The sequence below is a fragment of the Triticum aestivum genome, chromosome 7B, assembly GCF_018294505.1.
Source record: "Triticum aestivum cultivar Chinese Spring chromosome 7B, IWGSC CS RefSeq v2.1, whole genome shotgun sequence".
NCBI lineage: Eukaryota > Viridiplantae > Streptophyta > Magnoliopsida > Poales > Poaceae > Triticum > Triticum aestivum.
Window position 1 is genome coordinate 384,020,542 of NC_057813.1, and position 26,571 is coordinate 384,047,112.

At 48.2% G+C, this 26,571-nt stretch overlaps 1 protein-coding gene across 1 annotated transcript; it reads left to right on the plus strand.

The window, feature by feature from the left end:
- The first annotated feature begins 4,513 nt into the window (after window positions 1-4,513).
- On the plus strand, window positions 4,514-6,361 carry LOC123161883 (NAD(P)H dehydrogenase (quinone) FQR1). Its single transcript, XM_044579697.1, has 4 exons — window positions 4,514-4,718; window positions 5,301-5,394; window positions 5,539-5,804; window positions 5,879-6,361. The coding sequence occupies exons 1-4, from the start codon at window positions 4,696-4,698 to the stop codon at window positions 6,108-6,110; spliced, it is 615 nt and encodes a 204-aa protein (XP_044435632.1). The 5' UTR covers window positions 4,514-4,695; the 3' UTR covers window positions 6,111-6,361.
- The last annotated feature ends 20,210 nt before the right edge of the window (window positions 6,362-26,571 follow it).

Below are 26,571 nucleotides of genomic sequence, written 5' to 3' on the forward strand. Positions count from 1 at the left end.
GACCTCATCAATGATATCCAACCTTTTAACGGTAAATTTATTTTGTGCCCCCTCATGGTCACTCGGGTGATCTTCTTCTTGGCACCAAAAAAGATGCTGTTGATTTTGTCGCTTTTGATCATGGCATTTTTTGGGCTAGCACGATGGTCTCTCATCGATCCCTTAACTCTTTACTTGAAATCATGGTGGTTTATGGTCCGGCTGATCATTCTATGTCTTATATCTTTTTGGATGAACTTAGTAATAAAATTGATTCCTGTCAGCTGCCACTCTTGATTGGGGGCGATTTCAACTTGATGCGATACCCGTTGGATAAGAGTTCCTTTAATTTTCATGGCCACTGGCCGAAGCTTTCAATGCTTTCATTAGGGACACGGCTATCCATGAAATCCCTAGGGTTGGGGCCCGTTTCATCTGGACGAATCGCCAAACCTCTCCCATACGTTCTGTCCTTGATCGGGTTTTCGTGTGTCCTAGTTGGGACTCGCTGTTTCCCCGTGTCAGCCTCAGAGCCCTAGCTATAGTGGGATCTGATCACTCCCCCCTGATTCTTGATGATAGTAATTGCTCGGTTGCCTTCCCGAGGTTTCAGTTCGATGCTTCATGGCTCCAAGTGGAGGGTTTCGCCGACTTGATTGCGCAAAAGATTTCGGTTTTCCTGTCTTCTAACCGCCGATCTTTTGGCCCGATGGACACTGGCATCAATGCTCCTATTTTCTTCGTAGATTCCTTAGAGGTTGGTCTAAAAACCATTATGCTGAGTCAAGGCGGGACAAAGCTAGGCTGGTTGCTCAAATTGAGGTGCTTGATGCTCGTGCGGATAATCCAGGCCTATCCGCGGCCGAATGGCAGATCCGCTACGGTCTTGAAGAGGCTCTTTTGGGTATTCATCGTCAGAGGAAGTATATTGGAAGCAAAGAGGCACTATTAACTGGACCTTAAAGGGTGACTCGCCCACGGCCTATTTCTTTGCCATTGCAAACGGTAGACGTCGGAGATGCCTGATTGATAGTCTCCTTATTGAGGGCTTCAGGGTCTCTGATCAGTCTGTGATTATGCGGCACGTGGTCCACTTCTTTTCTAACCTCTTATCTGCTAAATCTGAGTTGGGTTTTAGGTTGGCGCCGTCCTTTTGGTCTCCCCTCGAACAGGTGTCGAGTTCTGAAAATGAGAGTCTGATGATTCCCCCTTCTAAAGAGGAGATTTTCGAAGCGATTCGATCTGCCAACTCTAATGCGGCTTCCGGGCCTGACGGATTCTCCATTCCTTTCTTTCGGCAGTTCTGGCCTCAATTAAAAGGCCTCATTCAGGCTATTACACAAGGTTTTTGGCTGGGAACTGTTGACATCTCTAGACTGAATTACGCGGTACTCACTCTCATCCCTAAGGTCAAAGGTGCTGACTTGATTTCCCAGTTTAGGCCCATTGCTTTAATTAACAACTTTGCGAAGATTCCGGCTAAGGGTTTGGCAACTAGGGTTTCTCCGATCGCCCATCGTGTCATTGGTCCTTTTCAATCTGCGTTCATAAAGGGGAGATTTATTTTGGACGGGGTGCTTTGCCTGCATGAGATAGTCCATGACTTGCGGACCAAGGGCACTAAGGCTGTGCTTCTTAAGCTTGACTTCGAAAAGGCCTATAACTCGGTGAGTTGGAATTTCCTTCGCCAAGTTCTTCTTGATAAGGGCTTCGAGGGAGCGGTGGTTCACCGTCTTATGCAGCTTGTCTCGGGTGGGCACACGGCTATGGCAGTGAATGGTTAGATTAGTAACTTCTTTGCTAATGGTAGGGGCCTTAGACAAGGGGATCTGGCGTACCCGTTGCTCTTTAATTTCATTGTGGATGCTCTCTCTCATATCCTTTCTCGAGCAGCTACTGCTGGGCACATTACGCCTGTTAGTTCTCACCTTATCCCCAATGGCATCACTCACCTTCAATACGCGGACGACACCATTATTATGGTTGAACTTAATGAGGACAGCCTCACGAACCTGAAATTTCTCCTCTTATGCTTTGAAGCGCTTTCGGGGTCTTAAAATCAACTTTTCAAAGAGCGAAGTTATTGTGACTGGGGTGCCTGATTCGGATGCTCAGAGAGTGGCTCATCTGCTCAATTGTTCTCTAGGGTCTTATCCTCTCAAATACCTGGGCCTACCAATCTCCCCTCTCAAGCTCTTGGCTAAAGATTTTGCCCTGACAGTGACTAAAGTAGGAAATAGAGTTTTGCCGCGGAGAGGCCGTTATAATTCCCAGGCGGGCAAGGTTGCCCTTATTAATGCGTGCCTATCCTCCCTTCCGATGTTTCTAATGGGCTTCTATCTCTTGTCCGGAGGGATTCATGCTGGTTTCGACAAGCATAGGGGTGCTTTCTATTGGAACTCCTCTGATAATAAGCGCAAATATAGGATGGTTAAGTGGGACCTAATTTGCAGACCTAAGACCATGGGGGGCCTAGGCATCATTAATACTTTGGTCATGAACAAGTGCCTCATGATAAAATGGTGGTGGAAGATTATGTTCCTCGAGGAGCGTCCCACCTGGCTATCTCTTCTCAAAGCTAAGTACTTCCCCTCCTCGAGCCCTATGTTCGCCTCCTCCTCTGGTGGCTCTCAATTTTGGCGCCAGCTCGTTAAAGTTTGAGCGATCTTCCAATCCCTTGTTAAATTTGTAGTTCGGGATGGTAAATCCACTTGTTTTTGGTTAGATTGGTGGGTAGGGGATACCACGCTTGCGGTGGCCTACCCGATCCTGTTCTCGTATTGCGTTGATCCCGAGATCTCTATCTTTAAGCTCTCGGCTCACGACTGGGTCCTTGATTTCCGGCGTTCTCTTTCTCCTATGGAGTTGGATGATTGGCAACGTCTTACTGCCTGCTTCCCCTTGCTCTCGGAGGAAGATGACTCGGTGGTCTGGCCTCACACTGCCTCGGGGTGTTCCTCAGTTAAATCTGCCTACTCCAAACTTATCTCAGGTGTCCGCACAGCTAAATTCAAGGATATTTGGCCAGCTTGTATTCCTCCTAAGATAATTTTTTTCCTGTGGCAAGCTTTCCGGCGAAAACTTCCTGCGGCCGATCAAATTAGGAAGAGTAACGGGCCGGGCTCTGATAGATGTGCGCTTTGTGGGGCTCTTGAAAACACCGATCATATATTTTTTCATTGCTCTTTGGCTAAATTCCTCTGGAGTTGCATTAGACTTTGGCTTCATGTTAATTGGCATCCATCTTCTTTTGAGGATTTGCGGCGTTGTGTTAATACTTTAGCAGGCCAGTCTAAGAGGGTATTCTGGGTTGGCTGGGCAGCGATCTGTTGGTCGCTATGGACTACTAGAAACAAGTTCACTATCGAACACATTTTCCTGGCTAACCCCGTGAATTGCTTATTTAAAGCCAATGTCTTTTTGCAACAGTGGAGATCATTGACTAAGGAAGGGGACCTAGAGGCATTCGACGACATGTTATCTAAGATGAGATCTACGGCGTCTTCCCTGTTGCGGCGCTCCAGGAGGATGGCTTAATTTCCGGTTCTTTTGGACTCTTTGCTGGCCCGCGTGCCATCTTTGGCTGGTTGCCATGTACTCGCACGTCTTAACTCTGTTCTGCTCGGCTCATGTGTTGTTCTAGGGGCTGTGATGTGACTCGGGCGCATGCCTTTTATCTAAAAAAAACTATAAATTTATTTGGGAACTTAAAGTCCCTTAGAAGCTCAAATTTATATTTATAGAGGAGGGTGATCCTAACCGAAGACAACCTCAAAAAGTGTAGATAGCAAGGTTGCCCAAAATATTGTTTTAGGGAAATGAGAAATCGATTCAACACATATCCCTAGATTGTTCTCTTTCTAAGATTTTGTGGTGTTATACCAAAGTCCCCCCACCCCACCCCACCCCACTCCACCCTAGTATTTATGAATTTGTTCGGTAACTAGTGAGTTGGTGCTTTGCTTTGGGCTTATGAAACTGTCGCAATGATAATATCTCTAATATGAGGAATTTTACATTTTTTTAGAGGTCACCTACAAGGTAATTTATTGGATCCCTATGTGGTCTTTTTTGCGTCGGGAGAAGGACGCGACATCCACGGACTCTAGGTGCAACCTAAGGTTGTTGGGGATTTTATTCAACCGATATGGGTGACAAACTAATAACATGATATGTGAAGATAAGCCTGTTTTCCGTTGGTTGTAAAACCAATTTGGTTCACCATTATAGTTGTTTTTAATCGTACTTGGAATGCTTGAAAATTTTGCAATAATTAATTAAGAGTTGTGTACGTCAAGAACGAGGGTGTTTTTACCCAATCAAAAAGAAAAAAAGTAGCGTGAATGAAGGGCCTGTTCGGAGTCTCGCCGCTCCGCACGACTCCGCTCCCGGAGCGGCCCGAGCTTCAGTTGAAAATACGGAGTGGAGAAAAAGATGCTTCGTAGATTCTTGTATTTCTTGGAGCGGTGGATTGACGAACAGGCCTGAAGTGTAGAAAAATGCACGTGCACTGCACGTATCTGGGTCGGGGGCACGCGCAGGTAGCGCGCTGGTCCTCGTCTTGGCCATTCGCGCTCACGTGAAGAAGAGCTCTCCCTCCCATAAACACGGCCACCGAGAGCCAGGCCGCATCTCGCTCATTCCTGCAATCCTACTGCATCTTCTTCAACTAGCTAATCCAAGATCTCCAAGAACTCCAAGTATCCAAGCTGACCAATGGCGGCCAAGATCTACATTGTGTGAGCACACCTCAACCCCATTCTGCCTTCCTTCCTCTCAGTCTCACCCTTTATTTGCTCCGGCAACTTTCTTGTTCGACCATCCTCGCCACCAATTTGCGGCGCGGCGAGATTATGGCCTTTTTGATTACTCACTTGGCTGATTTACAGTACTTTCTTGGGGGAATCCCTGACGCTGCATTTAGGAGTGTACATCGGAGTTGGTTAGTTCGAGCGCTCAGTTGCTCCGTTACTCTGTTCCCCTGGGGTTCAGACTTTCGAAACCAAATCATAGGGAAAGCAGCCAGCATTGCTCAACTGCTCAGTGATTGTTTGCGCAATAGTGGCAGAGAAAAAAACATCCTGAGATGGAGACGAGCTGTGTCAGTTCAGGCCAGGACACCAACGGAAGTTGCTCACTGCTCAGCGTGTGGTTCAAGCAGAGATCGTTGCAAAACTTGGCTTTTCAACAGCCACATTACATTAACCGTTGAAATCATTGATCTACTTCCCAATTCTGTGGAGTATTATCTATTGTGTACCAAAAACAAAAGCAAATCCAATCCTACAAGATCTTCATTCATGAACTTACACATTCTTTAGGTACTACTCCACCTATGGCCATGTGGCCAAGCTAGCAGATGAGATTCTGAAGGGCGTGTCGTCCGTCGAAGGTGTCGAGGTCAAGCTATGGCAGGTGATTACACAACGTTCTATCTGCATATATACCGATTAAGATATATACTGAGATGAACTACCGCTATATAGTTTTCAAATTGCCGAATGATTTTTTTCCCGCCTGTTGATACAAACACCATCCGATACTCTGAATATACTGCAGGTCCCGGAGACTCTTTCTGACGAAGCACTCGCAAAGATGGGCGCTCCTGCGAAGAGGGATGACGTGCCGGTCATCTCGCCCGCAGAGCTCGCCGACGCCGACGGCCTCATCTTCGGGTTCCCCACTAGATTCGGCATGATGCCCACGCAGTTCAAGGCGTTCATGGACGGCACCAGTGAGCTGTGGTGCCTGCAGCGGCTCGCCGGCAAGCCTGCCGCATTGTTCTTCTCCTCCGGTTGCCAGGGCGGTGGCCAAGAAACCACCGCGTAAGATTCCTTCTTCCTTTGTTGATTTGTCATGGAAATTAGATTATCTAATTAGTTTGTTGCTGATCTTGTAGGTTGACGGCCATTACTCAGCTGGTGCACCATGGCATGCTCTTTGTTCCGGTCGGGTACACGTTTGGCGCAGGCATGTTTGAGATGGGGCAGGTGAAGGGTGGCAGCCCGTATGGGTTTGGCACCATTGCTGGGGATGGATCACGAGTTCCCACTGAGCTTGAGCTGCAACAGGCCTTCCACCAAGGGAAATACTTTGCGGGGATCGCAAAGAAGCTCAAGGGTTCTCCATGATCCACGGCCACCAAGATCGTGTCGACATGAATAAAGTTGAGTTTAGCTCTGAATCTGGTAATTTCATCGGTTCACTGATTGTAAAATGCCTAGTCCTTAACTAGGTTACAATTGTTTCTGTGGCGACCTTAGGTTAATTGTGCGGACCAAGTACTTGAGGTTGAATGTTACTGTTACTATAACATTTGCTGTCAAGTCATGCACATTTCTGTGATCAGGGCAGAAAATCGGAAAAGAGATCCTAACGAAAACTCAGCTGTTTTCTGTGAAACTCGTGCGGACCAAAGATATCCTTAATAGTGTGCATTAAGGGCATCTCCAGCGTCGATCCTCAAATCGCCTGCAACCGTCTGAACCATGCGGTCTAGACGTGTTTTGTCATCCAACATGTTCCTCTATCCGTCCGCCAACCACCTGGACATGTTTTTCCCCTCACAAACCAAAAACAAACTAGGGGGCTTTGCGGGCGTTCGGACCGCTGCCACGGCCACGCTTGACAACCGTGGCCCACCAACAACCCCCTCTCCCGCGCCCGAAGCCACCTATCCGCATTCATGCCGGCCCAGAGCGGACGGGACGGCTCACTGGAGCCGACATTGAAGCGGCTCACCGGCCGTGAGCGCTGCCTGTTGTACGCCCGCTGAGCATGCATTCTCTCTGCATCGACACCGCGACCGTCTGCTCGCCAACCCCCATTAAACCAGCGCGTGTGCCGAGAAACCTACTCCGGCGCCCCCAGCACCACACGCCCGTCCTTGTGCTGGCAGGCGTTAAACACCTCTCCGATTGGTGACTCGCATCCACCCGCTATTTAAACGTGGCCAAGCGCCGGGCAATGACCACACCACACCCCTCCGCCCCATCTCCTCCATGTACCACACTCGTTATGGCCTCCGACTCGAAAGTCTTGTGGGATGGCCTCTCCGGTGAGCAAAAGAAGGAGTTCTTTGGCATTGGAGCGGCCTGGTTTACCCGGCGAGCCAACTGGATATAGGCTGGCTTGCCGGCGAACTCTCTGGTGCGGGCGTCACCGCCATTACAATTCATCCTCACCTGTCCAGGCTTGCCAACACCGTCTCCTGGCAAATCTGTCGCGAGCAATGGCGGCAACGCGTCACACAAGGGGGGGGGATGCCATGTTCGCGGAGGATGGTACGTCTGCGCCCATTGCAGACAGTGAGAAAAAGTAGATCGTGGGAGGCCGTCGCTGCTTAGGTCCCAGGAAGGCCACCGCCACCGTGTCACCGAGTAACATAGTAGGTGACTTGACCGGTGAGGGGGGCGTAGACCACAACGGCCGTCTTCCCTCGTCCAAAAAACCAATTGTTATCCGTGCTTCGCGGCGGCGGAGGGAGGTTGCTCTTCTCCTCCCGCTGAAGCATACCCCTCCGGGGCTGAGGGCAGTCTGACGAGCGGGCTGCCAGACATAGGGAATACATGTGATGCGGAGCATCCTTCTGTCATCCCCATGGATCTACCATCGTCTCACCAAGTATCAAGAGGACCCATGACAAGAGCAAGAGCTAGAGCTCTCGAGACCGAGGTGACTTCTCTCCTTATTGATATCTCATATGATCCTCTCGAGACATGGCTACTACCTAAGTCCGGAATGGTGTGCATGATTAGGTACCAAGAGGACCCTTCCGAGGATGCACATGAAGATGATCAAGCCACCAAGTCCACAAAAGAAGAGAACCAACGGAAGAAGGCGAGAACAGCTTCTAGGCACTGGACATCCGGCCCCTGGAGATCTACACCATAGCCAGGAGTCTGCAGCAGAAGCTACAGGGCCCGGACATCCGGCGTCCAGCCCGGACATCCGGCCCTCCGCCCCAGAAATCCGGCCTCCTGACCAGACATCCGGACAGGCCGTCCAGGGAGCACAGAAGGCTGCCCCGAGAACCCGGACATCCGGCCCCTCCGGAAGCCCCGGACATCCGGCCTCATCTAACCAGAGAACAGCAAGGCCGTCTCCTCCAGCCCGGACATCCGGCCCCTCAGCCCGCACATCCGGCCCCTCGCGAGCGCCCGGACATCCGACCCGACGCCCGGACATCCGACCCGTCACCCGGACATACGGCCTTCCCTGTTTGCGAACAGTGTAAGGGTCGTGGCCCGTGTACCCCTTCGCCCCCTAGACTATATATACTCCTCCTTCATCCTCGTTTTAGGGTTAGCATTGGTTTAGCTCATTTGAGATAGAGCATTTCTCATCCTTACCTGATCTACTCCTCGTGAGGGACCGCACCTCTTCGGAGAAGATCCACCCGGATTAAAGACCTCCACCCGGAGAAGACAATCAAGACCTCCTCACGGAGAAGAACAATTACTCTTGTATCGTCCCTTGTTGACTTTGGATCTCGTGTTACTTTGTGCCTCGATGATCTAGCACTTGTGTGATCATATTCGTGTCGGTTGAGTGTTTCTCTTGTTTTCCCCCGTGATTTCCCTCGTGTTCTTCCGTGCGTTCTTCGTGTTCCCAGTAGGGATCCTCTCCAAACGTGAAAGATCGGCCCCTAGGGTTCCACCCTACATTATCTTGGCATCATGAGCCACGTTGATCACGTTTTTGGAGCCCCTTCCCCATGTTTTCTAGCTTGATTTTGTTGTTTTCGTCCTAAATCCGAAAATCCCCACCAAAAATAGCCCCATTTTTTTGTGATTTGTTGGTGTGATGAAATTTTGTTGGATTTGATCCACCGATCTGCTTTGCATCGAGTGGATCTAGCTTTTCCCCATCTCTCCCGCAATTTCCATCCACAAATTTGTCCGAATTTTGCCCCGGAGTGCCCTTTTTCCCGTGGAGTTCATCGAGTTCGTCCACGATCCAGGAGCCCGGACATCCGCCCGAGTCCCCGGACATCCGGTATCCCGGACATCCGGCCACTGGCCCGGACATCCGGCCCCTGGCTGCAGCAACTCCATTTCCCCGCGCCATTTTCCACCTAGTTTCGCCAAATTTTGCCTCGGTGCTCACGCATACTTCCGCATACCACCACCGCTTTCCGCAAGCACCACCACCGCTCACCGCTACCTCCTATGACGGTTTTGACATGTTTTGGTCTTTGAGATTTTGGGTTGTGGTTCCCGTGTCCTATTGTGTTTCGGCTATATAGGTACGGTTCAACGTCAACATCACCACCGCTCATCTCCATTGACTACTCATCATCGCCAAGGACGGTAACCTCGGCGACATCTTTGTCATACCTTGCAATTGCATTGATACCCACATGGCCTTACTTTTGCGTAGCTTACCCATCGAGACTAGCCATTGAGTATTGCTGGCAACGTGACTTGTGCACATTAGTGATCATACTCCATAGCATACATACCATACCATAGTGGTGCATATCTTGGCATCATTTTTGTGTCACAAAGTTGTCATCGCACACAAAATTGCTATCTTGGTTCGTGAAGTTTTGCATGAGAAAAGAGCTCAAAAGTGAAAGAGCCACCCAAGCTTTTAAGCAAAGAGGAAAGATAAGCAAAGAGCTTATAAGCAAGAACCATAGCATCATACTATATTAAGATTGTCATATCCGATCATCTTGGATCATAGCACCGAAATACCATACATATAGCATACTTGGGATAGAGTGAAGGAAATATGCCCTAGAGGCAATAATAAAGTTATTATTTATTTCCTCATATCATGATAAATGTTTATTATTCATGCTAGAATTGTATTAACCAGAAACATAATACATGTGTGAATACATACACAAACATAGTGTCACTAGTATGCCTCTACTAGACTAGGTCATTGATCAAAGATGGTTGAGTTTCCTAACCATAGATATGAGTTATCATTTGATCAATGGGATCACATCATTAGAAGAATGATGTGATTGACTTGACCCATTTCGTTAGCTTAACACTTGATCGTTTAGTATGTTGCTATTGCTTTCTTCATGACTGATACATGTTCCTATGACTATGAGTAGGGATGAAAATGGAGTGGAAACTTTCCGTTTTTTCGGAGGAAAAATGGAAACGGAGAGGAAATATGAAAACGGAAATGGAAATTTGCAAAACGAAAGTGGAAATGGAATTTTTTATGCGGAAACGGAAACAAAAACGGAACGGTGTTTTCCGGTGGAACATGCATGGAAACAGAACTTTCCGTTTCCGTGAATACGGAATTTCTGTTTTTACTATAGACCTATAGCTGCTTTGTAGCCCAACCACCAAAGAGAACACAATGACACAATTAGTAGAATGGATCTGAGGCCCAACTTCTATTACCACACATGTACTCAGCTTGACCTTATACGCAATTGTCCGGTACTAATAAAATACTACGCTCAGTTGCTAACATAATGATATTATTTTGTAGCCATATTAACAACTCATTAATTTTTGTTTTTGTGTGTATTTCTCTATGATTCAAGGGGTTTTTAAGTTCCGATCAATGCCAATTTCAGTTTCCGTATCTGCTTTGTATTCGCTCCGTGTCCGTTTTTGGTAGTATCTGTTTTCGTATTCATTTCCGGGGTTTCTGTATTCGTTTCTGCTTCTGCAAAAAAATGTGAAAACAAATATAATAGCACTCAATTCCGTCCGTTTCCGCTCCGTTTTCATCCCTAACTATGAGATTATGTAACTCCCGCTTACCAGAGGAACACTTTGTGTGCTACCAAATTTCACAACGTAACTGGGTGATTATAAAGGTGCTCTACAGGTGTCTCCGAAGGTACTTGTTGAGTTGACGTATTTCGAGATTAGGATTTGTCACTCCGATTGTCGGAGAGGTATCTCTGGGCCCTCTCGGTAATGCACATCACTATAAGCCTTGCAAGCAATGTGACTAATGAGTTAGTTGCGGGATGATTCATTACATAAACGAGTAAAGAGACTTGCCGGTAACGAGATTGAACTAGGTATTCAGATACCGACGATCGAATCTCGGGCAAGTAACATACCGGTGACAAAGGGAACAACATATGTAGTTATGCAGTTTGACCGATAATGGTCTTCATAGAATATGTGGCAACCAATATGATCATCCAGGTTCCGCTATTGGTTATTGACCAAAAACGTGTCTCGGTCATGTCTACATAGTTCTCGAACCCGTAGGGTCCGCACGCTTAAAGTTTGGTGACGATCGTTATTGTGAGTTTTTGTGTTTTGATGTACCGAAGGTAGTTTGGAGTCCTGGATATGATCACGGACATGACGAGGAGTCTCGAAATGGCCGAGACGTAAAGATCGATATATTGGATGACTATGTTCGGACACCGGAATGGTTTCGGAAGGTTTCAGACATATACCAGAGTACCGGGGGGGTTTAATGGGCCTCATGGGCCCTAGTGGAGAAGAGGAGGGGCGGCCAGGGCAGGCCACGCGCCCCCTCCCCCTCTAGTCCGAATTGGACAAGGAGGGGGGCGCCCTCCTTTCCTTTCTCTCTCTCTCCCTTTCCCCCCTTCTCCTACTACAATAAGGAAAGGAGGAGTCCTACTCCCGGTGGGAGTAGGACTCCTCCCTTGGCGCGCCCTCCTCCTAGGACGGCCGCCTCCCCCTTGCTCCTTTATATATGGGGGCAGGGGCACCTCTAGACACAACAATTGATCATTGATCTCTTAGCCGTGTGCGGTGCCCGCCTCCATCATATTCCACCTCGGTAATATCGTAGCTGTGCTTAGGCGAAGCCCTGCGTCGGTAGCATCACCAACACCGTCATCACGCCGTCGTGCTAACGAAACTCTCCCACAAAGCTTTGCTGGATCGGAGAGCTAAACGTGTGCTGAACTCGGAGGTGTCATACGTTCGGTACTTGATCGGATGGATCGTGAAGACGTACGACTACATCAACCGCGTTGTGCTAACGCTTCTGCTTTCGGTCTACGAGGGTACATGGACAACACTCTCCCCTCTCGGTGCTATGCATCACCATGATCTTGCGTGTACGTAGGAATTTTTTGAAATTACTACGTTACCCAACAGTGGTATCAGAGCCAGATATTATGCGTAGATGTTATATGCACGAGTAGAACACAAGTGAGTTGTGGGCGATACAAGTCATACTGCTTACCAGCATGTCATACTTTGGTTCGGCAGTATTGTTGGATGAAGCGGCCCGAACCGACATTACGTGTACGCTTACGCAAGACTGGTTCTACCGACGTGCTTTGCACATAGGTGGCTGGCGGGTGTCAGTTTCTCCAACTTTAGTTGAACCGAGTGTGGCTACGCCCGGTCCTTGAGAAGGTTAAAACAACACTAACTTGACGAACTGTCGTTGTGGTTTTGATGCATAGGTAAGAACGGTTCTTGCTCAGCCCGTAGCAGCCACGTAAAACTTGCAACAACAAAGTATAGGACGTCTAACTTCTTTTTGTAGGGCATGTTATGATGTGATATGGTCAAGACATGATGCTAAATTTTATTGTATGAGATGATCATGTTTTGTAACAAAGTTATCGGCAACTGGCAGGAGCCATATGGTTGTCGCTTTATTGTATGCAATGCAATCGCCCTGTAATTGCTTTACTTTATCACTAAGTGGTAGCAATACTCGTAGAAGCAATAGTTGGCGAGATGACAACGATGCTACGATGGAGATCAAGGTGTCGCGCCGGTGACGATGGTGATCATGACGATGCTTCGGAGATGGAGATCACAAGCACAAGATGATGATGTCCATATCATATCACTTATATTGATTGCATGTGATGTTTATCCTTTAGGAATCTTATTTTGCTTTCATTGATGGTAGCATTATAAGATGATCTCTCACTAAATTTCAAGGTAAAAGTGTTCTCCCTGAGTATGCACCGTTTCCAAAGTTCGTCGTGCCGAGACACCACGTGATGATTGGGTGTGATAAGCTCTACGTTCATCTACAACGGGTGCAAGCCAGTTTTGCACACGCAGAATACTCGGGTTAAACTTGATGAGCCTAGCATATGCAGATATGGCCTCGGAACACTGAGACCGAAAGGTCTAGCGTGAATCATATAGTAGATATGATCAACATAGTGATGTTCACCATTGAAAACTACTCCCTTTCACGTGATGATCGGTTATGTTTTAGTTGATTTGGATCACGTGATCACTTAGATGATTAGAGAGATGTCTATCTAAGTGGGATTTCTTAAGTAATATGATTGATTGAACTTAAATTTATCATGAACTTAGTACCTGATAGTATTTTGCTTGTCTATGTTTGTTGTAGATAGATGGCCTGTGCTATTGTTCTGTTGAATTTTAATGCATTCCTTGAGAAAGCAAAGTTGAAATATGATGGTAGAAATTACCCGGACTGGGTCCGTAACTTGAGGATTATCCTCATTGCTGCACAGAAGAATTACGTCCTGGAAGCACCGCTAGGTGCCAGGCCTGCTGTAGATGCAACTGGCGATGTTAAGAACGTCTGGCAGAGCAAAGCTAATGACTATTCGATAGTTCAGTGTGCCATGCTTTACAGCTTAGTACCGGGACTTCAACGACGTTTTGAATGTCATGGAGCATATGAGATGTTCCAGGAGTTGAAGTTAATATTTCAAGCAAATGCTCGGATTGAGAGATATGAAGTCTCCAATAAGTTCTATAGCTGCAATATGGAGGAGAATAGTTCTGTCAGTGAACATATACTCAAAATGTCTGGGTATAACAATCACTTGATTCAACTAGGAATTAATCTTCCGGATGATAGTGTCATTGACAGAATTCTTCAATCACTGCCACCAAGCTACGAGAGCTTCATGATGAACTATAATATGCAAGGGATGAACAAGACAATTCCCGAGCTCTTCGCAATGCTATAGGCTGCAGAGGTAGAAATCAAGAAGGAGCATCAAGTGTTGATGGTCAACAAGACCACCAGTTTCAAGAAAAAGGGTAAAGGGAAGAAGAAGGGGAACTTCAAGAAGAACAATAAACAAGTTGCTGCTCAAGAGAAGAAACCCAAGTCTGGACCTAAGCCTGAGACTGAGTGCTTCTACTGCAAGCAGACTGGTCACTAGAAGCGGAACTGCCCCAAGTATTTGGCGGATAAGAAGGATGGCAAGGTGAACAAAGGTATATGTGATATACATGTTATTGATGTGTACCTTACTAATGCTCATAGTAGTACCTGGGTATTTGATACTGGTTCTGTTGCTAATATTTGCAACTCGAAACAGGGACTACGAATTAAGCAAAGATTGGCTAAGGACGAGGTGACGATGCGCGTGGGAAATGGCTCCAAAGTCGATGTGATCGCGGTCGGCACGCTACCTCTACATCTACCATCGGGATTAGTTTTAGACCTAAATAATTGTTATTTGGTGCCAGCGTTGAGCATGAACATTATATCTGGATCTTGTTTGATGCGAGACGGTTATTCATTTAAATCAGAGAATAATGGTTGTTCTATTTATATGAGTAATATCTTTTATGGTCATGCACCCTTGAAGAGTGGTCTATTTTTATTGAATCTCGATAGTAGTGATACACATATTCATAATGTTGAAGCCAAAAGATACATAGTTGATAGTGATAGTGCAACTTATTTGTGCCACTGCCGTTTAGGTCATATCGGTGTAAAGCGCATGAAGAAACTCCATACTGATGGACTTTTGGAATCACTTGATTATGAATCACTTGGTACTTGCGAACCGTGCCTCATGGGCAAGATGACTAAAACGCCGTTCTCCGGAACTATGGAGCGAGCAACTGATTTTTTGGAAATCATACATACTGATGTATGTGGTCCGATGAATATTGAGGCTCGCGGCGGGTATCGTTATTTTCTCACCTTCACAGATGATTTGAGCAGATATGGGTATATCTACTTAATGAAACATAAGTCTGAAACATTTGAAAAGTTCAAAGAATTTCAGAGTGAAGTGGAAAATCATCTTAACAAGAAAATAAAGTTTCTACAATCTGATCGTGGAGGAGAATATTTGAGTTACGAGTTTGGTCTACATTTGAAACAATGCGGAATAGTTTCGCAACTCACGCCACCCGGAACACCACAACGTAATGGTGTGTCCGAACATCGTAATCGTACTTTACTAGATATGGTGCGATCTATGATGTCTCTTACTAATTTACCGCTATAGTTTTGGGGTTATGCTTTAGAGGCGGCTGCATTCATGTTAAATAGGGCACCATCAAAATCCGTTGAGACGACGCCTTATGAACTGTGGTTTGGCAAGAAACGAAAGTTGTCGTTTCTTAAAGTTTGGGGCTGCAATACTTATGTGAAAAAAACTTCAACCTGATAAGCTTGAACCCAAATCGGAGAAATGTGTCTTCATAGGATACCCAAAGGAAACTGTTGGGTACACCTTCTATCACAGATCCGAAGGCAAGACATTCGTTGCTAAAAATGGATCCTTTCTAGAGAAGGAGTTTCTCTCGAAAGAAGTGAGTGGGAGGAAAGTAGAACTTGATGAGGTAACTGTACCTGCTCCCTTATTGGAAAGTAGTTCATCACAGAAACCGGTTCCTATGACGCCTACACCAATTAGTGAGGAAGCTAATGATATTGATCATGAAACTTCGGATCAAGTTACTACCAAACCTCGTAGGTCAACTAGAGAAAGATCCTCACCAGAGTGGTACGGTAATCCTATTCTGGAGGTCATGTTACTTGACCATGGCGAACCTACGAACTATGAGGAAGCGATGATGGGCCTAGATTCCGCAAAATGGCTTAAGGCCATGAAATCTGAGATGGGATCCATGTATGAGAACAAAGTATGGACTTTGGTTGACTTGCCCGATGATCGGCAAGCCATCAAGAATAAATGGATCTTCAAGAAGAAGACTGACACTGATGGTAATGTTACTGTCTACAAAGCTCGACTTGTTGCGAAAGGTTTTCGACAAGTTCAAGGAGTTGACTATGATGAGACTTTCTCACCCGTAGCGATGCTTAAGTCTGTCTGAATCATGTTAGCAATTGCCGCATTTTATGATTATGAAATTTGGCAAATGGATGTCAAAACTGCATTCCTGAATGGATTTCTATAAGAAGAGTTGTATATCATGCAACCAGAAGGTTTTGTCGATCCAAAAGGTGCTAGCAAAGTGTGCAAGCTCCAGCGATCCATTTATGGACTGGTGCAAGCCTCTCGGAGTTGGAATAAATGCTTTGATAGTGTGATCAAAGCATATGGTTTTATACAGACTTTTGGAGAAGCATGTATTTACAAGAAAGTGAGTGGGAGCTCTGTAGCATTTCTAATATTATATGTGGACGACATATTGTTGATTGGAAATGATATAGAATTTCTGGATAACATAAAAGGATACTTGAATAAAAGTTTTTCAATGAAAGACCTCGGTGAAGCTGCTTATATATTGGGCATCAAGATCTATAAAGATAGATCAAGACGCTTAATTGGACTTTCACAAAGTACATACCTTGATAAAGTTTTGAAAAAGTTCAAAATGGATCAAGCAAAGAAAGGATTCTTGCCTGTAATACAAGGTGTGAAGTTGAGTCAGACTCAATGCCCGAACACTTCAGAAGATAGAGAGAAAATGAAAGATGTTCCCTATGCTTCAGCCATAGGCTCTATCATGTATGCAATGCTGTGTACCAGACCTGATGTGTGCCTTGCTATTAGTTTAGCAGGGAGGTACCAAAGTAATCCAGGAGTGGATCACTGGATAGCGGTCAAGAACATCCTGAAGTACTTGAAAAGGACTAAGGATATGTTTCTCGTTTATGGAGGTGACAAAGAGCTATTCGTAAATGGTTACGTCGATGCAAGCTTTGACACTGATCCAGACGATTCTAAATCGCAAACCGGATACGTGTTTATATTGAACGGTGGAGCTGTCAGTTGGTGCAGTTCTAAACAAAGCGTCATGGCGGGATCTACGTGTGAAGCAGAGTACATAGCTGCTTTGGAAGCAGCAAATGAAGGAGTCTGGATGAAGGAGTTCATATCCGATCTAGGTGTCATACCTAGTGCATCGGGTCCAATGAAAATCTTTTGTGACAATACTGGTGCAATTGCCTTGGCAAAGGAATCCAGATTTCACAAGAGAACAAAGCACATCAAGAGACGCTTCAATTACATTCGGGACCAAGTCCAGGTGGGAGACATAGAGATTTGCAAGATACATATGGATCTGAATGTAGCAGACCCGTTGTCGGTGTCAAAACCGGCGGATCTCAGGTAGGGGGTCCCGAACTGTGCATCTAGGCGGATGGTAACAGGAGACAAGGGACACGATGTTTTACCCAGGTTCGGGCCCTCTTGATGGAGGTAAAACCCTACGTCCTGCTTGATTGATATTGATGATATGGGTATTACAAGAGTAGATCTACCACGAGATCAAGGAGGCTAAACCCTAGAAGCTAGACTATGGTATGATTGTTGTTATGTCCTACAGACTAAAACTATCCAGTTTATATAGACACCGGAGAGGGCTAGGGTTACACAGAATCGGTTACAATGGTAGGCGATCTACATATCCGTATCGCCAAGCTTGCCTTCCACGCCAAGGAAAGTCCCATCCGGACACGGGACAAAGTCTTCAATCTTGTATCTTCATAGTCTTGGAGTCCGGCCGATGATGATAGTTCGGCTATCCGGACACCCTCTAATCCGGGACTCCCTCAGTAGCCCCCGAACCAGGCTTCAATGACGACGAGTCCGACGCGTATATTGTCTTCGGCGTTGCAAGGCGGGTTCTCCTTCAAATTCCATGTGCTTGCCGAATGGTGTCCGGCTTCCTTATAAATGTTGCGCTCCTTGGCTTCCACGTCCAATAATGGCCCTCTTCCACGTGTCGTATGAATGCGAAAAGCTAGGGTATTTTTGCGTTTTACCCCCTAGCCGCGCGAATGAGCTGCCTATAAGAGAGGCGAGGATCTAGATCCAAATCACACCATCCTCCTTCCGCAAGTACTCATCGAAGCGCCTTTGACAAAAATCCATTCCATCATGGATAGTCGACGCGGCTCCTCCTCTCGCACCCCCAGCCCTCAGCCGGGAGATTGGAGGAGATGTTCAGTTCCGCATAGCGAGCTAGTGGCGCTCCAAGCAGAGGGATATCTTCCCCCGGCCTTCATGGTTCCGGTTCGAGCCGGACTGGCCACCTACAAGGGTGGAAAGCAGGCGGAGAGCGTCCCCAATCCCTCCAGAGGAGAGCGGGCATGCTTCGTCCTTATCTAATAAGGGGACTCGGATTTCCCATACATCCGTTTCTCCGGGGGCTCCTGGAGTTCTATGGACTCCAGCTTCACCACCTTACACCTGCCTCTATTTTGCACATCGCGGGCTTTGTAGCTCTTTGCGAGCTGTTCCTGGGCATCGAGCCCCATTTTGCGTTGTGGAAGAGATTGTTTTGCCTCGTACCCCACTCTCATGAGGGGTCGATATATCAAGTGGGCGGAGCTGAAATATGGCGCATCGCCGGGACCGGATATCTATCCGGAACCCCAAAGAAGACGTCCGAAGACTGGCCTTCGGAATGGTTTTATATGGAAGACGCCCCACTGCCGGATCCAGTTCGGATCGGCCTCCCGGAGTTTAGCAACGCTCCCTTGAAGAAACACCTGAGTTGGCGCCCGCGGAGCCCTCAACGGGAAGATGATGGGAGCGTCCAATATCTGATGGGCCGGATAAGGTTACTGGCCCACTCCGGATTGACCATGATTGGAGTCATGGCCACGTACATTATGCGAGGGGTGCAGCCGCTCCAATATAGGGGCCACCCCATGTGGGATTTCAACATGGAGGATGACGCCACCCGTCATGGCCGCAAGGGGCCGGGATCGGCCGCCGATCTGGTGAAGATCCTGTCTGGCTTGTACAAGGGGGAGAAGGAGGACTTCCTCCGCACGAGTCGATTGAATGGATTCTCCATGAATAACCCTCGGAGCTGGGTAAGCGGACGTTTATCTATCCGATCCATATTCCCAAAGTCAAGTGTCTCACTTTGTGATTTTGACGCAGGAGCTGCGCCGGGACGTGGAGGTCATACAAAGCCTGACTCCACAGCCCGAGGATCCAGGACGATCCCTTGATTCGTCCTCCAAAGAGGATCCGGACATAAAGGTGGAGCTGATTGACGGGGTGTTCCACCAACTTAGCATGGACAATGCCCTAGTCGCCATTACGGCTGACTACCCCAGTTTATCTCCAGCTTCCCAGGTGACTACGACCGGAGTCCTGACACCATTACTTGGTCCATGCTTATTTCTGACCACCGTGTACCAACGGTGCTCCGCAGGAGGCGCCTTTAAGGCGGGAAGCCGAACCCGCGTCGGCTGACCAACAAGGGTCAGTTCGGCCCAGCAGGCGGAAGAGGAGTGCGGCGCGAATCAAAACGCCGCCGCAACGATACGACGCACCGCCGTTCTTAAGGGAAAGATCCTTAGGAGGTGTATTAACGCTCATGATTTTTCCAGGAGAAAGAGCGCTCGCCGGACAGTGTCCGGAGAGGTTGCCAATCAAGCCTCCGCCAGCCATGCTCCAACGCGTGGTCCGGAAGGGGAGGCGAACACAAGGCATGAGCCGGATGCTCCTCCAACGGAGGATGCCGACAGGCTGTCCGCCACCAGGTCTGAGGTGGAGAGCGCCATGAATCACAGGCGCTGCCGGACGGTTCTTCGTGACGCGTGTTTCTCTCTGGGGCACTGAGTGCCTTTAATGCGGGAGACGCGCACCTCCGTGCCACTCGAGATGGTCTAACCAGAGCCACAGAGCAGTATGTGAAAGACATAGGGTGAGGAATTTTAATAGTTATATATGCCAGTAGCCCCCGAGACTTGAAATAGTCAGAATAACTGATTTAAGGATCATTTGTTTATGCAGGATCTTACGGAGAAGAATACCTGTCTGTCCCAGGAGCTTCAAGAGTGCAAGGCCCAACTTGAGGCCGCACTAGCCGCCGCGGGGGGAGCCACAGAGACCCCCCTCTGGTAATACATACTTCGAAAAGATAAGTAGTTTATGAACTGCGGCGTGTGCGTAAGTCTGACAATAAAATTGCAGAGGGTGCTGGACTGGAACCGGACAAGCAACATCTGCTACGCCAGCTGAAGGCCGGCGAGAAGGTGCTTATGAGGGTGCAGCAGGAGAGGAACAAACTCCAAGATGCCAACACCCAGCTGGGCGAAGAACTAAAAGATGTTCGGGTCCAGCTGTTTGACTCCATAAAGGAGAATCAACGGCTTCATCGCGGCATTTACAGTAAGTGCTTGAGCAAACTCTTTTGAAAAGAAGAGTTCGGCGAGGAAGTCGATTGACAGAAATGTGTCTGTAGGTGTGCTCACAGGTCGTCCGGCGGAGGAAATGCCTGGTTCCACGGGTGACCTTCTTCCCGAGCTGCTGCAACTGCACGAACGTATTCGGCAGGCGATGAGCGGCGGCGTCCAGGCCTTATGGCCATCCGTCTCCCTACCCGAGGGTCTTGGAGGGCTTGCTGAGAAGCTTCAGGGAGTACGGCATCGCTTCCGTCTGTGGAAGATATCGGCCTGCCGTCAAGGCGCCAGAGAGGCCTGGGCCATGGTGAAGACGCGATACACGAAGGCTGATCCAAACCACATGGCCGAGGTCGGACCTGTGGGGCCCGATGGGAAGGAGATCCCTGTGAGCTTAGTGCACGGCCAAGTAGAGTTGGCCGCGAAATATTCCCAACGGGACTGTAAACTAGACAGCCTGTTAGATGGGATTGAAGAGGAGTTCAATCAGTCAATTTGACGATGTAATTTTAAAATGACATGTAAAATGCCTTCTAGCCGGATTTTAGATCGTTTGTCTTTGCGGACCTTTTCGCTTCAACCTCGGGACCCAACAGTCCGGAGTGTGTCCGAATACCCTAACGGTTATAAAAACCGGGGCATGCATGGAGACCAGGCGTAGGGGTCATTAGTGCTTTATCAGACAAGTGCCCAACTAGTTATGTTATATTACATGGTTAGTAAGAAACATCTTCCAGGGAGAATAGTTCCGTTAGGGGTTCCTTTCCCTGGGAGGCATGCCCTAAGGTGCATGTCCGTACTGCGAAGGGAGCAGAAAAAGCATCTGGGGGTAGATAAGTAAATAAGTAATAAATCATCTTTCAAGTCACTGACCGAATATTCCCTTAAGAACGCTAGCTTTCGGCTTCACCCAGTCTGAGGTACACATCCGGCTAACCCGGCAGTAACAATCGCAGAGGTGCTCCCTTTACCTCCTAGCCGAACAATCGGGAACGTAGTGGTAAGCACAGGAGCCAGGAAACCTAGCTTGGCGAAAACTTAAGTCATATCAATGCATATAATGGTGAATAAAAGGTACATGCGGAAGTATGACACATGTGTTGGACATGAAGCCCATATAAATAAGCTTCTGTTAAAGAAGCCCCCAGGTATAATGAGTGCGAGTAGCACATCAAGTGTGTGCGAACAATGCGCAGCCCTTCAAAGGCTTTTACTAAAAAAGGGGAAGAAGGAGGGGAACGAGAGACAGCGAAAATATAAAAGGTGGACGGAGGAGGGAGACGAACTCTGAGTCCGGCGCTAGGCGTAGAATCTTCGGAGACGGGCTGCGTTCCATGGGTTCGGCTCGAGTCGGTTGTCAGATGCGTTACATAGATGGTATGCTCCGCCGGTCAGGACTTGGTCGATGATGAAGGGACCTTCCCATTTGGGCTTAAGTTTGTCCTTTTTCTTGTCCGGCAGGCGTAGAACAAGTTCGCCAACATTGTAAGTTTTGGCCCGTACTTCTCTGCTTTCATATCTTCGAGCCTGCTGCTGATAGAATGCGGAACGAGCTTTTGCCACGTCCCGCTCCTCCTCTAAGGCATCCAAACTGTCCTACCGATCCAACTCGGCTTCTCTTTCTTCGTACATGCGCACACGAGGTGAGTCATGAATTATATCGCAGGGCAAAACTGCCTCTGCGCCGTACACCATAAAAAATGGTGTGAATCCGGTAGTGCGGTTCGGCGTGGTCCGCAGCCCCCAGAGTACGGTGTCGAGCTCCTCTACCCAGTGCGTGTTAGATTCCATGAGGGACCGCACTAATCTGGGTTTGATGCCGCTCATGATTAGACCATTTGCTCGTTCGACTTGACCGTTAGTTTGGGGGTGATAGACTGAAGCGTAGTCGAGCCTGATGCCCATGTTTTTGCACCAGAGTTTAACCTCGTCGGCCGTGAAATTCGTGCCGTTATCAGTGATGATGCTATGGGGGACACCATAACGGTGTACTACCCCGGATATGAAGTCTATCACGGGTTCGGATTCGGCCGTTTTAACTGGCTTGGCCTCTATCCATTTGGTGAATTTGTCCACCATGACCAATAGGTATTTTTGCTTGTGGGTTCCCCCTTTAAGGGGTCCAACCATGTCAAGCCCCCAGACCGCGAACGGCCAGGTGATGGGTATAGTTTTGAGGGTGGTGGGTGGCATGTGGCTTTGATTAGCAAAGAGCTGGCAACCGACGCATCGTTGGACTAAGTCCTGAGCATCTGCCCGGGCAGTCGGCCAATAAAATCCTGTACGGAAGGCCTTGCCTACAAGGGCCCGGGCTGTAGCATGGTGCTCGCCGAGTCCGGCGTGAATTTCAGCCAGAAGATTTCGCCCTTCCTCTTCGGAGATGCACCTTTGAAGGACTCCGGTCGTGCTTTTCTTATAAAGTTCTCCCTCATGGACCTTGTAGGCTTTAGATCGCGAACTATGCAGCGGGCCTCATTTTGGTCTTCGAGAAGTTCCTGCCTAGTTAAGTACGCTAGGAATGGTTCCGTCCACGGGGCAATTACTGCCATTATTTCGTGGGCTGAGGGTGTTATTTCATTGGCTGAGCCACCAACTGTGTCAGAATGTTCCGTGTTGGGTGGCGCGGTTGTTTCCGGGTTGTTATTTCCGGACTCCTCTTCCCATAATATGGATGGCTTAAAGAGCTGCTCCAGGAAGATGTTTGGAGGGACGGCGCCGCATTTTGTGCTGATGCGCGCCAACACGTCGGCTGCCTGGTTATTATCCCGAGCTACATGGTGGAATTCGAGTCCTTCGAACCGAGCTGACATTTTTAAGACAATGTTACGATAGGCTGCCATTTTCGTATCCTTGGCGTCAAAGTCTCCATTTACTTGGGATATTGCGAGGTTTGAATCCCCGCGCACCTCTAGGCGTTGAATACCCATGGAGATTGCCATCCGGAGACCATGTAGAAGGGACTCGTATTCGACTGCATTGTTGGAGTCCGTGTACATTATCTGAAGTACGTATTGGACTGTGTCTCCGGTTGGGGACGTCAATACGACGCCAGCCCCCAAGCCGGCCAACATTTTGGAGCCATCGAAATGCATGATCCAATTGGAGTATGCGCCGTACTCTTTAGGGAGTTCGGCTTCGGTCCATTCGGCGATGAAGTCAGCCAAAACTTGCAACTTTATAGCTCGCCTTGGTTTGTAGGTTATGTCAAATGGTAAGAGCTCAATGGCCCATTTTGCAATCCTGCCCGTCGCGTCGCGGTTGTTTATAATGTCGTTGAGAGGTACTTCGGAGGCCACTGTTATCGAGCACTCTTGAAAGTAGTGTCGCAGCTTCCGGGATGCCATGAACACCGCGTACGCTATCTTTTGATAATGTGGATACCGGGACTTGCATGGAGTTAAGACAGTGGATACGTAGTACACTGGTTTTTGAAGAGGGAATTTGTGTTCTTCTGTTTCTCGTTCGACGACGAGCGCTGCGCTGACAACTTGATGTGTTGCCGCGATATATAATAACATTGGTTCGCCTAGATTGGGCGTGGCCAGGACCAGATTTGTTGCTATATGGCCTTTATTTCTTCGAGTCCAGCCGTGGCAGCATTCGTCAACTCGAAGTGTTCGGTGCGCCGGAGGAGGCGGTAGAGAGGCAATGCCTTTTCTCCCAAACGGGAGATGAAGCGGCTTAGAGCCGCCATGCATCCAGTCAGTTTTTGTATTTGTTTGAGGTCTTTTGGGATATCCAATTGTGACAGAGCTCGGATCTTGGCTGGGTTTGCTTCAATTCCTCTACCGGATACAATGAAGCCCAAGAGCTTTCTGGCTGGTACGCCGAAAACGCATTTTTTCGGGTTGAGATTAATGTCATATGCTCGGAGGTTGTCGAATGTGAGCCTCAAATCGTCTACTAGAGTTTTGACGTGTTTGGTCTTAACGACCACATCGTCTACGTATGCCTCCACTGTTTTGCCGATCTGGGTAGCCAGACATGTCTGAATCATGCGCTGATATGTTGGGCCGGCGTTTTTAAGTCCGAAGGGCATTGTGTTGAAGCAGAATGGTCCGTATGGAGTAATGAATGCCGGTGCGGCCTGCTCTGTTTCCGCCATCTTGATTTGATGGTATCCGGAGTATGCGTCGAGGAAATACAATGAATCGTGCCCCGCGGTAGCATCGATGATTTGGTCGATGCGGGGGAGGGGGAAAGGATCCTTTGGACAGGCCTTATTTAGGTCTTTAAAATCCACACAAAGGCGCCAGGATTTGTCCTTTTTTGGTACCATTACCAGGTTCGCTAGCCAGTCCGGATGTTTTATATCTCTGATGAATCCGGCTTCTAATAGTTAGGCTAGCTCCTCTCCCATTGCCTGTCTTTTGGGTTCGGAAAATCGTCGAAGAGCCTGTTTGACTGGCTTGAATCCTTTTAGGATATTTAGGCTGTGCTCTGCCAGCCTGCATGGGATTCCTGGCATATCTGAAGGGTGCCAGGCAAAAATGTCCCAATTTTCCCGAAGGAATTCTCGTAGTGCGGCTTCTACATCAGGGTTTAATTGTGCCCCAGTGGAGGCCGTCTTTGTGGGGTCCGTTGGATGGACTTGGAATTTGACTATTTCGTCTGCTGGTTTAAAAGAGGTGGACTTAGATCTCTTATCGAGTATCACATCGTCCCTATTCACCATGGAGCGTAGTGCAGTGAGTTCTTCTGCCGCTAGGGCTTCGGATAGTGCCTCTAGGGCTAGTGCGGCTGTCTTATTTTCGGCGCGGAGTGCTATGTCCGGATCACTGACCAGAGTGATGATTCCATTGGGCCCAGGCATTTTGAGCTTCATGTACCCGTAATGGGGTACGGCTTGGAAAATTGTGAATGCCTCTCGCCCTAGTAGAGCGTGATATCCGCTGCTGAAAGGGGCCACTTGGAACGTGACTTCCTTGGACCTGTAGTTGTCCGGCGAGCCGAACACCACATCTAGTGTGATTTTTCCTGTGCAGCATACTTCCCGACTAGGGATTATTCCTCTAAAGGTTGTGCTGCTTCGCTCAATGCGGCTCCAGTCTATTTCCATTTTTTGGAGGGTTTCCTCGTAGATGAGGTTTAATCCGCTGCCACCATCCATGAGTACCTTGGTAAGACGAAAGCCGTCCACTATTGGACTGAGGACTAGTGCGGCTGGTGCTCGGGCTATTCGGAATTTAGGTTCGTCGCTGGCATTGAAGGTGATGGCCGTGTCGCTCCATGGATTTGTTGTTGCTAGTTGGTAGACTTCGGCGAGGCTGCAGATTGTTCGTTTCCGCATATTATTTAATGCGAAAGTCTCGAAGACTGTTAATACCGTACTGGTATTGATGGGCTGGTTCTCCGGGGCTAAAAGCCCTTCGCCACTTTTGGCCACCTGCCGTAGTATCCAACATGCTCAAAGGCTATGTGTTGGAGTGGCGCCCTCTGTATTATGGATTTTGCAGGGTCCACTGAGCCATCCCTCCAGTACGTTTCCATACCCTTTAGGGGTTTTTTGCTTTTTGGTTTTTGACCTAGGTGCTTGAGCATGGTGCACCCTTTTATTCCGGACTAGGGTTGTGTTCAGGGCCGGATTGTCCCAAAATCTAGTTTCAGTTTTCCAGGCACTCTCCATCGCACAGTATTTTCGTACTATGGTCGCCAGGTCGGTGAAGCGCGTGACTTCGCGACGACTTATGGCGTTCATGATTCCATTGTCCGTGCAATTGTTGCAGAAAATAGAGATTGCGCTTTCCTCATGGCAGTCCTTTATCCTGTCCATAACCAGGAGGAATCTGGCCCAGTAATGATGTACTATTTCATCGGGCTCTTGCCGTATTTGAGATAGATCATTTGTGTTTGGGTGGGCGGGTGGAACTAAATTCGGTACCCCGCCCAATCTGAGGCTCGAAGGCCGAGGAGTTTCCGGATTTGGAAGCTTGGATTGCTGGAGGTCATCCAACAAATCTAGTCCGCTGTCTGACTTTAGGTTCAGTACTCGATTGACGTCCGTCCCTCCGCGGGAATCCGGCATGGAGGGATCGGGAATCCGGACATAACTGGTTTTTAACATAGAAGAAGAGTCGCCGCATTGTTCTTCTACCACAGCAACATGGTGGGTAGCCTGGGGAGAGTTAATTTCTCTCAGATCGGTTTTAAGCCCAATCTGATCGTAGTCTGTAGCGACTCCCAGGGCGGCGATGCGATCCAAGAGCTCGTTTACGGAAGAGAGCTCCATCGGATCCAGCTGCTTGGCGAATTCCGAGTTGATGCGAAGATCGCTTTTGATGACCCGAGAGGTCATCGTCGAAGCGG

Excerpts from the sequence above, each read along its gene's own strand:
- LOC123161883 (XM_044579697.1), top strand. The coding sequence starts at position 4,696 with ATGGCGGCCAAGATCTACATTGT. Across the intron at positions 5,395-5,538 it reads TCGAGGTCAAGCTATGGCAG|GTCCCGGAGACTCTTTCTGA; the intron begins GTGATTACACAA and ends AATATACTGCAG. Across the intron at positions 5,805-5,878 it reads GGTGGCCAAGAAACCACCGC|GTTGACGGCCATTACTCAGC; the intron begins GTAAGATTCCTT and ends CTGATCTTGTAG.